The sequence below is a fragment of the Erinaceus europaeus genome, chromosome 7 (assembly GCF_950295315.1).
Source record: "Erinaceus europaeus chromosome 7, mEriEur2.1, whole genome shotgun sequence".
Taxonomy (NCBI): domain Eukaryota; kingdom Metazoa; phylum Chordata; class Mammalia; order Eulipotyphla; family Erinaceidae; genus Erinaceus; species Erinaceus europaeus.
The window spans coordinates 133,823,279-133,836,057 of NC_080168.1; the positions used below are offsets into that span (position 1 = coordinate 133,823,279).

Genomic DNA, 12,779 nt, shown 5'->3' on the forward strand with positions numbered 1-12,779 from the left:
CACAGGTGCCCAGTGAGGGCAGGGAGTCATCTTCCAACCCAGGGGTGGTACATTCTCCCACAAAGAGTGGCATTACACAGGGCTGTGGAAGGTGGGACACCATTTCTACTTACTATGCTTTAAATTTCTTCTTTTTTATTTGATAGCACAGAGAAAAAACAGATAAGGGAGGAAGGGAGAGAGACACCTGCAGCACTGCTTCCCCCTGCAGGTGGGGACCAGGGGCTTGACCTAAGTCCTTGTGCATGGTAACCTGTGTGCCCAACCAGTCGTGCCACTACCCAGTATGCCCTTGCCATTTCTACTTTTTAAGTGAGTGGGCATGCATTGTGGAAGCTGATGGTGCTCAGAGGGGTGGAGGCTAGCATGGCTGTAGCCTGGGCTGTGAGCGGGGAGGGGCCATTCATATCGGCCAGGCAGAGTCTTGTGAAAGGTTCCAAGAAGTCTCAGAATGAAGAGAGCACACACCCCCCCCCCTTTTATGCCGTGACAGTAGACTCTACCCTCCTTTCGGTGCCGGGGACTTGCCATAGTCCTGCCAGCTGACTTCTCAGTGCTTCCTGGGGTCTCCTGGAGGAACATGCCCACAGGCACCAAGCTGGTGCTTCTTCCCAGGAGCAATGCTACTTACTTCTCCCAACCGTGCCCTACTTTTAGTTGCTTAGAATCAGAGTAGCAAGGTCCCAGCATAATGACCTCTGACATTAATAAACTACCTTTGAACAGTAATGTTCTCATTATAGGATTTCAGATACGAACTGGTTCCACATAAAATGCCTTCAGGCACTGTCTGGGGTTTAAAATGTAATAACTGAAAATTAAGATTAAAAATACTCCCATTTTGCTTCCTGACACAGTTCTCCCTGCTTGTTTTACATAGAAAAACAGAAATATGAGTACATTCTACATTTTTTTTCCCTTTTTCTCATGAGGGCTATTACTAGGACTCAGTGCCTACACTGGAATCTACTGCTTTCAGTGGCCATGTTTATTGAAAAGACAGAAATTGGGAAAAACACCTGCAATGACTGAATTCCTGGAATAGAAGTTACCTGAAATATTGCCACCTCACTTTTAATCACCATGAATAAAAGTACAGTCTAAATATTTAAACAGAAAATGCAAATAACATTTTAAGTATTAAAAGTCCATAAATTAAATTTTAAAATCACCATCTAAAACAACTGTTTTAAATTTTGCATATTACCTGTGTAGTTTGATCAAGCAAGCCATCAATCATGTTTGATGATTGATGGTCTACTCAACATTAAATCATGAAAAGTATTTTAATTTTCTAAGTTTTTGTAGGGTCCTTGTGTACTGTGATGTGAGCACTTAACCAGCTACACCTCCACCTGGCCCCAGAACAGAGTTTTAAACAATGACTTAACCCTCATCACTGCACAGCAAGTCGACAGTGTGAAGGCACTAAGATTCATTGCTATTCCAGCACCATAAATATGGCTTCACTGGCAAGCGATGCTGACACATTGTCAGGACACTCCATAGGTACTGTAGAATCAAGTTAATGTTGTGTTGATGAGGGTCAAGACGCTCAGAATGCTGTGGCCTGTAGAAGTCATCCTGCACCATCATATGCAGCCTGGTAGGAGGCACTGTCCTGTGTGAGGATCTTGATAATCATAATAATATTTTTTATTCAAACAGGGAATTCAGTACATCTTCATAGAACTGTTAGAATAGGCATGTTCCAGATCTTTCCACATTTCTGGAATGACATGGAAAAAAAAAACAATAGACTCAAAGCACTTGAAAACTCTTTCTGGTTAAGTAAAAGGGAAGTGTGATAGCATAATGATTATGCAAAAAAACTCACATCTGAGGCCCCAAGTTCAGTTTCTGGCACTACCAGAAGCCAGAGCTGAGCCATGCTCTGGGTAAAAAAAAAGAAAGAAAAGGAATATATGACATAGAGACAGTCCTGTCCACCTGTGATAACAGCAGTAGTCCAGCATGGAGCAACAGAACCAGCCATACTTCCAGTTTTGGGAACCCCGAGAAGGTGCTCAAAAAGCACTGTGGTAGTTGACTACCTCAAAAGCTGTCAGTCATCAGGGAGAGCTCTTGAGTGGCAGGAGGCAGGAATCTAGCAGAAACGGACTAAGCAGCAGGGAACTGGGCACTGAAGGGATATCAGCACACGTGGTGGCAGCAGCCCATGCTTCCAGCCAGGAGGCAAAGCTGGCTTTGCCATTCTCCAGCTCACACCTCTACTGTGTGCTGTGACCCCGCAGCTCCAGGCCTTGGTGAGAATCCCAGCACAGGTCCTGCTGGCTTGCTGATCAGATCTGGCATTGCCTTATTAAAGATATGTTTTATTTCAAGGGAGAGACAGAGAGACAGCCAGCCCAGTGTCACTCTGTCATGCGTGGTCCTAAGGAATGAGGCTGGGACCCCAGCCACGTCAGTCCTGCATGCGACCATAATCAGCCCCATCTCACCCCCAGCTGTGGGTGTTGTCTGTTTCCCTCTGTCAGGGTTCTCTCTGGGGCTCTCCACCTACAAGACTAGCCCACCACTCCTGGCAGCTGTTTTGTTTTTTTGGGGGGTGGGTGAGATGGGGGCTAATTATGGTAGAGATGGAGAGAGACACCTGTAGCCTGTTCCACCACATGTGAAACTTCCCCCTCAGGCGGGGGCCCTGTGTGGTAACGTCTGTGCTTTACTGGTTGTGCCAGGGCCTTTCTGAGCTATAGTGAGGAGAGAGGTGGTGAGTCCTGCCCAGCCTACATGGGTGGCTACATAAAGGAGAGAGAAAGTACTCTTTTCCCAGAAGAAAATTCTGGACTAGAATAGTAGCCTCTGGTTTAGAGGCAGGTTTTCTATACTTCTCCTACGCGTGAGACCACACTGCAGAATGGGAGCGATGTGGAGGCCAGGAGGCGCTCCGTCTGACTTGGCAAGTGACCTTCCCTGTGTGTGGCAGGTACCGGGACTACCGCGACCCTCCTCACTCGCCGGTGCCCTACGGCTACACGCTGCAGTTCTGGCACGTCCTGGCGGCTCGGCTGGCTTTTATCATCGTGTTTGAGGTGGGTCTTCACAGCGCCGTCCTTCCTTCCTTGGCCACGGCCGTTAGCCCCGAGTGGGTGTTAACCAGAACTCAGCTCGAGTGCCTGTGTCCAGGAGAAGCGCTGCCACGTTGTCGCGCCTCCTCTTCCTGTCCCTCTTCCTGTCTGAATTTGTGGGTGCACAAGGCTCAGTGCCCGAGAACTGGGGCTCACACCCCTGGCCCCCACCCAAGGGTGAGCTTCACAGACAGTGAGACCTTGCTGCAGATGTCTCCTCCCTCTTTCTTCTCAATTTCTGTCTCTATCCAAAATAAATACTTCTTTTTAAAAAATCCGAATTTCTGGGGAGTCGGGTGGTAGTGCAGGATCCCAGTTCGAGCCCCCGGCTCCCCACCTGCAGGGGCGTCGCTTCACAGGCAGTGAAGCCGGTCTGCAGGTGTCTGTCTTTCTCTCCCCTCTCTGTCTTCCCCTCCTCCCTCCATTTCTCTCTGTCCTATCCAACAATGACGACATCAATAAAACAACAAGGGCAACAAAAGGAAATGAATAAATAAATATTTTTAAAAATCTGAATTTCTGGGTGCACCCAGTTAAGCACACATATTACCATGTGCAAGGACCTGCCTGGGTTTGAGCCCCCAGCCCCCACCTGCAGGGCAGAAGCTTTACAAGTGGCGAAGCTGTACTGCAGGTACTTCGTCTCTCTCCTCTAACTCCCCTTCCCTCTCAACTTCTCTCTGTCCTATCCAGTATAAACAAAGGAAAAAGTAGCTTCCAGGAGTGGTAAATTGGTAGTGCCTTCACCAAGCACCAGCGATAACCCTGGTGGCAATAAAAAAATAAATAAATAAATCTGAATTTCCCATGAAGTATTTGGAAAGCCCACTGTTGATCACTAATGACTAAGTCAAAGAATCATTGGTCCTAAATTCAGTTCCAGGGCCAAAGTTCTTTCCCTTTAGAAAACTACCCCCTCAGAGATTCGGATTCATCATGGCTGATATCAGTTATTTTTTATCATTATTTATTAGACAGAGACAGCCAGAAATCGAGAGGGTGGGGGAGATAAGGGAGGGACACCTGTAGCCTTACTCCACCACTCATGAGGCTTTCCTCCTGCAGGTGGGAGCCAGGGGCTCAAACCTGTGTCCTTGCACACTGTAACATGTGCGTTCAACCAGGTGTGTCCCCAGCTGGCCCCTGATATTAGCTTTTATCCCTCCCCTGCAACTGACTAATTTTCAGAGCCTCCCAAAATGGGTTTGATGCAGGGTTTCAAGAGCGGAATTATGATGTGTGGCATCATAGTTAGAGTAGGGTAGGGTTAGGGTAGGTTCTGGCTGTGTGGCATCATAGTTAGAGTAGGTTAGGGTTAGGTTATGATGGCTGTGTGGCATCATAGTTAGGGTAGGGTTAGGTTATGATGGCTGTGTGGCATCATATGGTAGGTATGGGTAGGTTATGGCTGTGTGGCATCATAGGGTAGGTTAGGGTTAGGTTATGATGGCTGTGTGGCATCATAGTTTCGGTGTGTTAGGTTATGATGGCCATGTGGCATCATATTTAGGGTAGGGTTAGGGCTAGTTTATGATGGCTTTGTGGTCTCCTAGTTAGGGTAGGTTAGGGTTTGGTTATGATGGCTGTGTGGCATCATAGTTAGGGTAGGTTATGATGGCTGTGTGGCATCATAGGGTAGGTTAGGGTTAGGTTATGCTGGCTGTGTGGCATCATAGGGTAAGTTAGGGTTAGGTTATGATGGCTGTGTGGCATCATATTTAGGGTAGGGTTAGGGCTAGTTTATGATGGCTGTTGGTCTCCTAGTTAGGGTATGTTAGGGTTTGGTTATTATGGCTGTGTGGCATCATAGTTAGGGTAGGTTATGATGGCTGTGTGGCATCATAGTTAGGGTTAGGGCTAGTTTATGATGGCTGTTTGGTGTCATAGGGTTAGGATTAGGTTTTGATGGCTGTGTGGCAATATAATTTTTCTTATGTATAAACTCCCGAGTAAGTATTTATTTATATTTAAATATTTTATTTATTTTTTTATAGATAAAGACAGAAAGAAATTCAGAGTGGAGGGTTGAGTACGAGATGGGGAGAGAGAGAGAGAAAGAGAGAGAGACCTGCAGACCTACTTCACCACTCGTGAAGCTCCCCCTGTAGGTGGGAACTAAGGGCTTGAACCTGGGTCCTTGCACACTGTAATGATACTGCTTAACGAGGTGCACCACTGCCTAGCCGCTCTAGTAAGGATTTACTGCCTAGCATTCATAATAGACTTACAGGTGGTTGCTGGGTAGATTATCCTTTGTGTTTTTATATGTAAAATGAATAAACTCTGTTAAGCTGCTAAGTAAATTGCCACTTAGGTAGGTTGGGGACCTTCAGCTGGGTCCCCTGGCAGGGCCTGCACCTCACCAGGTGGGGGTTCCAGATCTGAGCCCAGCACCTTGTGGGACTCCTTGGAGGGTGGAGTGCTGCTCTGCTGCCTCCCTCCCCCCTCAGGTGGGTGCTGATGGCCTGGGAAGCAGCAATAGTCCGCACGTTGAAATGCCAGCCCCACGTCACACAAGTTTGTGTTTCTTTTTTATTTTTTTTGATATTTACTTATTTTGAGTAGAGACAGAGAGAAACTGTGAGGGGAGGGGGAAGTAATGTGGGAGAGAGATAGCGAGACACCTGCAGACCTGCTCCACCACTCATGAAGCTTCCTCACAACAGCACCCATTTCACTGACGGGCCAAGTAAAGCTCAGAGTGACTTAGGCAGCTCTTAGGCGTTTATGAAGACACACGTTTTCTGACTTCAGGGTGCATTCTTCTGGCTCACCTCAGCATTCCCTGCCCATTTCCCTGGTGATGTTACCAGGCCTAGTTCCTCCTCACCTGTCCCAGCGTCTCCTCCCCTCACACCCCAGGGGCCAGAGGCATTAGTGGACCAGCCCCGGGGTCACTTCCCAGCTGAATGTGGACAAGAGACCTGACGACTGTCGTGTTCTTCTCTGTTTTAGCACCTGGTGTTTTGTATAAAGCATCTCATTTCATATCTGATCCCAGACCTCCCGAAAGATCTGAGGGACAGAATGAGAAGGGAGAAGTACTTGATTCAGGAGATGATGTATGAAGCTGAACTGGAGCGTCTGCAGAAGGAGCGGAAGGAGAGGAAGAAGAATGGGAAAGCACACCACAATGAGTGGCCCTGAGCTGGCAGCTGGGAGGTGAGGCTGTGTGGCCTGAAGCCACTGCTGGGTTAGGAGGGGCGTTGAGGACTCCCTGACTCATAGCTCGCCCTCATCCTGCTGACCAGCATCAGAATCAGTGCCTTAGACACATGCACAGCAGTTGACTTCTAGTCCTGGCTTTCATCTGATGTGGCTTCCCCACAGAACTTGGTCCTAAAAGCCCTTCTCAGCCTTCAAGGTCTGTATGAGTGTATCTGGGCTTTGTCTGGGAACAGCTTCCTCTGCCTCTACCCCAGCCTGCCCCATCTCTGTAAGAGCCCCCGGGCAATGTGTCTCAGGCTGGGCCGTGGCTCACTCCTTTGAGCACACTTACCACCACGCACAAGGACCTGGGTTTCTGACCCCATCCCCACCTTCAAGAAGGATGCTTCATCAACAGTGAAGCAGGTCTGCAGGTGTCTCTCTTTCTATCCTCTCACATCAAAAATAGAAGAAAAAAAAAAGTAAAAGGAGAAACTGGCCACATGGAGCCCCATCAATAACCCAGGTGGCAAAAAATAAAAGTTAAAATAAATAAAAGAAAAAAAAAACACCCTTGTTTCAAGGGAAGAGGCTGACGTGACAGATGGCCCTAGAGAAAGGAAGTGACCTGAAACTGATGAGTTTGGGTTTGACTCAGGAATAGTTAAATGCTAAAACTGAATTTGAAAGCCAAAATAGCACATACATTCACACCCATCAGCATCCCTGCTCCTTCTGTCTGTCAGAAGCATCCTTAAGGCCTATTACAGGCTGTGTTCTGCGAGGAAGGTTCCACAAGGTTCACTGTGATCCAGAAGGTGAGAAGACCACATCTTCAGGCCCCTGTCCTGCTTGCCCCAGACACCCGCCTTTACTGTTTTCCACCAGCACCTTCTACCTGTATCAGTGTGCTGAGACAGGGAGGCGTGGTTGATCAGAGCATGGCTCCTGCCTCTAGCTGCTCGTCTAAAGGGCAAAAGGACTTTTCCGTCATGTGGAAGCCGCTGGGACACTGGGCAGGGAGTCCCCATTGGGCCTCAAAGCCACCCTTTTGTCCCACCCAAGGTGACCTTCCCCATGGCCTTTCATCATCTGCTCCCAGCTGACACGTGTCAGGCCACTTAATCCAAGGTTTCCCCCACTGTGAGTGGTTCCTCCTGAGTTCTCTGACCACGTGTGTTGACACACACTGACTTGTGCTGTTAATTTGTGATCTTCTAAACTGGAATTTACTTTTTGAACACATGAGCATAGTCTAAGCACAGGGTACCCACTCAGTGCCTGCTAGCAGTGAACTGGATGAAGGCCAAAAATAATGGGAGACAGTTCTGAAAACTTCTCTCAGGTAAACTAATGATTACTGTGAGTCCTGGTGCATTCTCTTTACCTCTGTAAAGAGGCCTGAGCTTCCTCAGTGATGGGATAGTTAGCTGAATCCCCAGCTTTGATACTTTGGGTCTAGTGTTATTGCAGCTTCTCTCTCTCTTTCAAAGCACTGCTTTGCTCAGCTCTGGCTTGTGGTTGTCCTGGGGATTGTGTCTGGGATGTCAGACGTGAAAGTATCTTTGCAGAACCACTGTGCAATCTCTCCAGCCCTACAGCTCTCCTCTCATTTCCTTGCCTTTCACTGGCACCCCTTCTGCTTGACTAAAAACTAACTTTGGAAACTTTTTCATTTGACTTCTAGGGCTGGGGAGATAGCACACAGACTTAGCTTCCTCTGAGCCATCTGCAGGCAGAGCTGACAGATGCAGCATGTGTGTGAGGGCTGCAGAACACAGATGTGCAGAGTTCTGTGGGAGGCACCCTGACGCTCACGGAGGGTGTAAAGATTAGCCTGGCAGGGCCGAAACTCAGCGAGCCAGTGCTGTATTGAGATTCTAGCCCTGTCTGACTTTTCCATCCTTTGTCGGGATGGGCTGGGGCAGACCAGTCATGCGGCTTCATTTTCTGCATTCACAGAAAAAGTAAGGAAGTGGGACTAAATAGGCCCTTACGGGCCTTCCCTGTTTCAGTCTTCTAGAAGTCCCCAAGTTGCTAAGCCCTGGCTCTGTGCCCACTCCACCCCCTCTCCCTCTGGGAGCCTTTCCTCTTTGGGGAGAGAAGGACTGACTATGCAGAGGGCAGCTGAGTGCAGCAGGAGTCAGTCAGTCAGTCAGTCAGTCAGCCAGAAAAAGTCACTGTCAGGGCCACCTGGGGCCAGAGACCGAGGCCAGCGGCCAGTGCTTTGCTCCTCTGGCCTCCTCCTGAAGGGCCTCTTTCTCATGTTTGCTTGAAAGCCTGTCTGTCCATCTGTATCTCCACAGCACTGGGCAGCTGTCCCATGGCTTTGGATTCCACTTCCGGTTGTCTGTCCCTCTGGCAAGCAGGCAAGAAAACGTCCACCGCTCAGGTGGATGGCAGATTCTGGGAGTCTGACTCCGCTAACGCCAAGCATCTTCTGTCCTCTTTCCAGGCAATGGATCACTTCCAGGCCGAGGACCCCGGTTCTGTTTACTTCTCTCATCTGTGCACAAGCATATGCAAGTGAATGAGGGGACGCAGGCGCAGTGAGTGCACGCCCGCCACAGACCTGGCCCAGAGTCCACAGGGACCGGAGCCACTGCTGCCCTGCACACAGTCGTGCCCTCCCCATGATCCACTCTCAACAGGCGAGCATGCACACCACAGCTGTCACTTTCTCGTGTTTTTAGAACTGGGGAGACTTGTCCACTGGGCCTGTTTTTCAGCTTGTTTGCTACCTTTTTTGCATCCTGCCCCAGGTGAGTTTTACAGACACAGGGCTCCAGGCACCTGGCAACACTCCTAGAATGTCTCTGGTTCTCACTCTACATTACCAAACAACACAGCTCTGTTTACATCTGTATTTTTTCTTGATTCGCTCTTTCTGAGGAGACCGTATGACCTATCTGTAGCTGTGTATATGCCATACAGGAGTCTCTGTGTGTACATATGTACATCACTCACTCTTATGTATGTACATAAAAATGCAGAGGTTTATAAAGTACATAGGAACTCCTTCCTTGTAAATAGCCAGAGGAGACCACGTGAAGGATGAGTTTTCACATTTCAGTAGTCACTGACACAAAGCCATGTTCATGCTTGTATAATGTGATGTAATGAAATCTAAATAAATTTATGCACATGGAATATTTTCAGCTGGGTCTAAAATTCTCTTGTATTTTCTTCTTGTAGAATAAGAAATCAGAGTGGGGTGTGTGTGTGTGTGTGTGTGTGTGTGTGTGTGTGTGTGTGTGTGTAGACAGAGCCTCTCGTGTGCATGATTTAACAGTTCCTAGGCCAACCTTTGTATTCAGAGAGAGACAGAGAGTCACTGCAGCACCAGGGCTTCCCCCGCCCCTCTGTGGCATTCCAGTGAGGTGTCAGGGCCCTGGCTGGGTCACGTGCTTGGCAAAGCACAATCTCTCCCTAGCCTCAAAGGAGGGTCTTTCTTGGTTTCTTTTTTCTACTTTTTTTTTTTAAACTTCAACAATGCTGCATAGCTTTTGATTCCAAATTAAATATTTCTTTTCTTTCCTGGGGGGATTAATGGTTTACAGTAAGCAGTAAAATGCAGTAGTTTGTATATATGTAACACTTCTCAGTTTTCCACATAACACTCTAACCCCCTTTAGGTCCTCCTCTGAACCCTCCCCACCCCAGAGTCTTTTACTTTAGTGCAGTGAACCAATTCCAGTCCAGGTTCTGCTCTGTGTTTTCCCTTCTGATCTTATTTTTCAACTTCTGTGTATGAGTGAGATCACTCCATCTTCATCCTTCTGCTTCTGGCTTACCTCACTTAACAGGATTCCTTCAAGCTCCATGAAAAATGAGGTGAAGAAGGTGAAGTCACCATTTTTTACAGCTGAGTAGTATTCCATTTTGTATATAGACCACAACTTGCTCAGCCACTCATCTGTTGGACACCTGGGTTGCTTCCAGGTTTTGGCTATTACAGATTGTGCTGCTAAAAACATACGTGCACACAGATCTTTTTGGATGGGTGTGTTGGGTTCCTCAGGATCTATCCCCAGGAGAGGAGTTGCAGGGTCACAGGTCCACTTCTAGCCTCCACAGAGGTTGAACCCATTATGACATTCCCACCAGCAGTGCAGGAGGGTTCCTTTGACCCCACAACCTCTCCAATATTTGTTGCTGCTACCTTTTCTGATGTGTGACATTCTCACAGGAGTGAAGTGGTGTCTTCTTGTTGACTTTTTTTTTTTTTTTTTTTTTGCATTTCTCTAACAATCAGTGACTTGGAGCATTTTTTAAATGTGCTTCTCAGCCTTTTGGATCTGTTCTGTGGTGAATATTCATGTCCTCCCCCCATTTTTGGGTGGGGTTATTTGTTTTCTTGTTGTTGAGTTTGGTGAGCTCTCTCTATATTTTGATTATTAGCCTCTTGTCTGATATATGGCATGTAGAGATCTTCTGTCATTCCATGAGGTGTCTCTTTGTTTGAGTGATGGCTTCTTTTACTATGCAGAAGCTTTTTAATTTGATGTAGTCCCCTTGGTTTATTTTTGTTTTAGTGTTCCCTACAATTGGATTTGTATCATTGAAGAAGTCTTTAAAATTTAGATGGAAAAGAGATTTTTGTCTTTCACAGTTGTGCTAGTACTAGAAGTCCAAGGGCAAGATACCAACAGTGGGCATTGGGCGTGGGTACAAGGACCAAGGTTCCAGCTCTTGCTCCCCACGAGGGAAACGTCACAAGTGGTGAAGCAGGGCTGCAGGTGTCTCTCTCCCTCTCTCTATCTATCCCCCTCCCCTCTCAATTTCTCTCTGTCTCTATCAAATAAAATTGAAAGAAAAATTAGCTACCAGGAACAGTGGGTTTATAATGCGGACATTAGAGTTCCAATAGAAAATAATAATAAAATAAAAGATATCAACAGGACCACACTCTATTGGAAATTTCTAGAGACTGATCCTTCTTTACCTCTTTCTAGTTTCTTAGATTCTTCCATCTTTCTGGTTGTTGCTGGCAATTGTTTGCATTCTTTGGTTTATAGGCACATCATTCCAGTCTCTGCCTTTTCCATTTGTTTTAACAGAGCACTCCTCAGCTCTGGTTGGTGGTGGTATGGGGTAGTGAGCCTGGTCTGCTCACCTCTGTATCTGTTCTTTTCTGTGTCTGTTGTGTTCACATGTCTCTCTCTAACATGTGCACTCAGCCAGCTGTGCCACCACCAGCCCGTTTTTCTCTCTTTATATGAGTATTATGGCTACTGTCCATGCTTATTCTTGGTCAGATCTGCAAAGACACTGTTTCCAAGTAAGGTCAGACACACAGTAGTGAGGCTTGGGGTTTGCACATATCTTTTTTTTGGAGGGGGTAGAATTCAGCCCACAGCAGGTTAGTAACCCAGTCCCTCTTCACTGTATCTGCTTCCAGGACTTTGACCCTGAATATCTGGCTTTTCCACCTCCTGAGATCAGCCAGATACTTCCTGAGTGAGCAGCCCAACTTTCCAGCCCCTCTCTACTGTACCATATGTCATCAGTCACCGCAAACTTCCTTCCTCTCCTTTCATTAGTGTCTGACTGGAGTTGTCAAATAAGACACACACAATTAAACTTTTATTTCAGCTGAATAACAAATATCATTACATATGTATATCCAAATTATTGCCTGGGAATCTTTAAAATTTTTTAATTTTATTTATTTATTATTGGATAGAGACAGAGAAATTGAGAGGGGAGGGGAGATAGAGAGGGAGAGAGACAGACACCTGCAGCCCTGCTTCACTACTCATGAAACTTTCCTCCCACAGGTGGGGATCAGGGGCTTGAACCCAGGTCTTTAAAAAAAATTTTATTTATTTATTTATTCCCTTTTGTTCTCCTTGTTATTTTATTGTTGTAGTTATTGTTGACATCATCATTGTTGGATAGGACAGAGAGAAATGGAGAGAGGAGGGGAAGACAGAGAGTGGGAGAGAAAGACAGACACCTGCAGACCCACTTCACTGCCTGTGAAGTGACTCCCCTGTAGGTGGGGAGCTGGGGGCTCGAACCAGGATCCTTATGCTGGTCCTTGCGCTTTGCGCCACGTGCACTTCACCTGCTGCACTATCGCCTGACTCCCGAACCCAGGTCTTTGTGTACTGAAGCATGAGCACTTTAAAAGGGTGCACCACCACTCAGCCCCTCTTGAAATATTTTTAAAGATTATTTACTAACTAGAGTGTCATTTGACATATGATACCAGCAATGAAAACCAGGGCTTCACATGTTCATGTCCTGAGATCTGGACCCTGAGTCATCCATCTCCTTGACCATGTGCCTTGAATTTTTATTTACTAAATCTGGCGACCAAGTCCTGCACTTATTTTAGTAACCTGGAAGTGTTCTAGATACAGCATGTGCTCTTCAATTTGCAACACGCCTAATTATCTGCTCTTGACCTGCTGTCCTCAATGACATCACATGTCTGATGCCCAAAGGTCTTTCAGTTTGCAACACCTACTCTAAAGCTAGAGGTGAAAGATGACTAGAGACTGGGCTAAGTCAGAAATACAGATGTGAAGAGAAGGG

General features: G+C 47.0%; 1 protein-coding gene across 6 annotated transcripts in view; it reads left to right on the top strand.

The window, feature by feature from the left end:
- ANO4 (anoctamin 4) overlaps positions 1 to 9,394 on the top strand; it is a 413,046-nt gene extending 403,652 nt beyond the window's left edge. For 5 of the 6 annotated variants that reach the window (XM_060195637.1, XM_060195638.1, XM_060195640.1 and 2 more), the window contains 3 exons: positions 2,948 to 3,053; positions 6,045 to 6,251; positions 8,692 to 9,394. In XM_060195637.1, the coding sequence (XP_060051620.1) occupies positions 2,948 to 3,053; positions 6,045 to 6,236 (298 nt within the window). In that variant the 3' untranslated portion in view covers positions 6,237 to 6,251; positions 8,692 to 9,394. Of the gene's footprint in view, positions 1 to 2,947; positions 3,054 to 6,044; positions 6,252 to 8,691 lie in introns of those variants that run through there. The other variant, XM_060195641.1, reaches the window with a different exon arrangement.
- Positions 9,395 to 12,779: the final 3,385 nt, after the last annotated feature.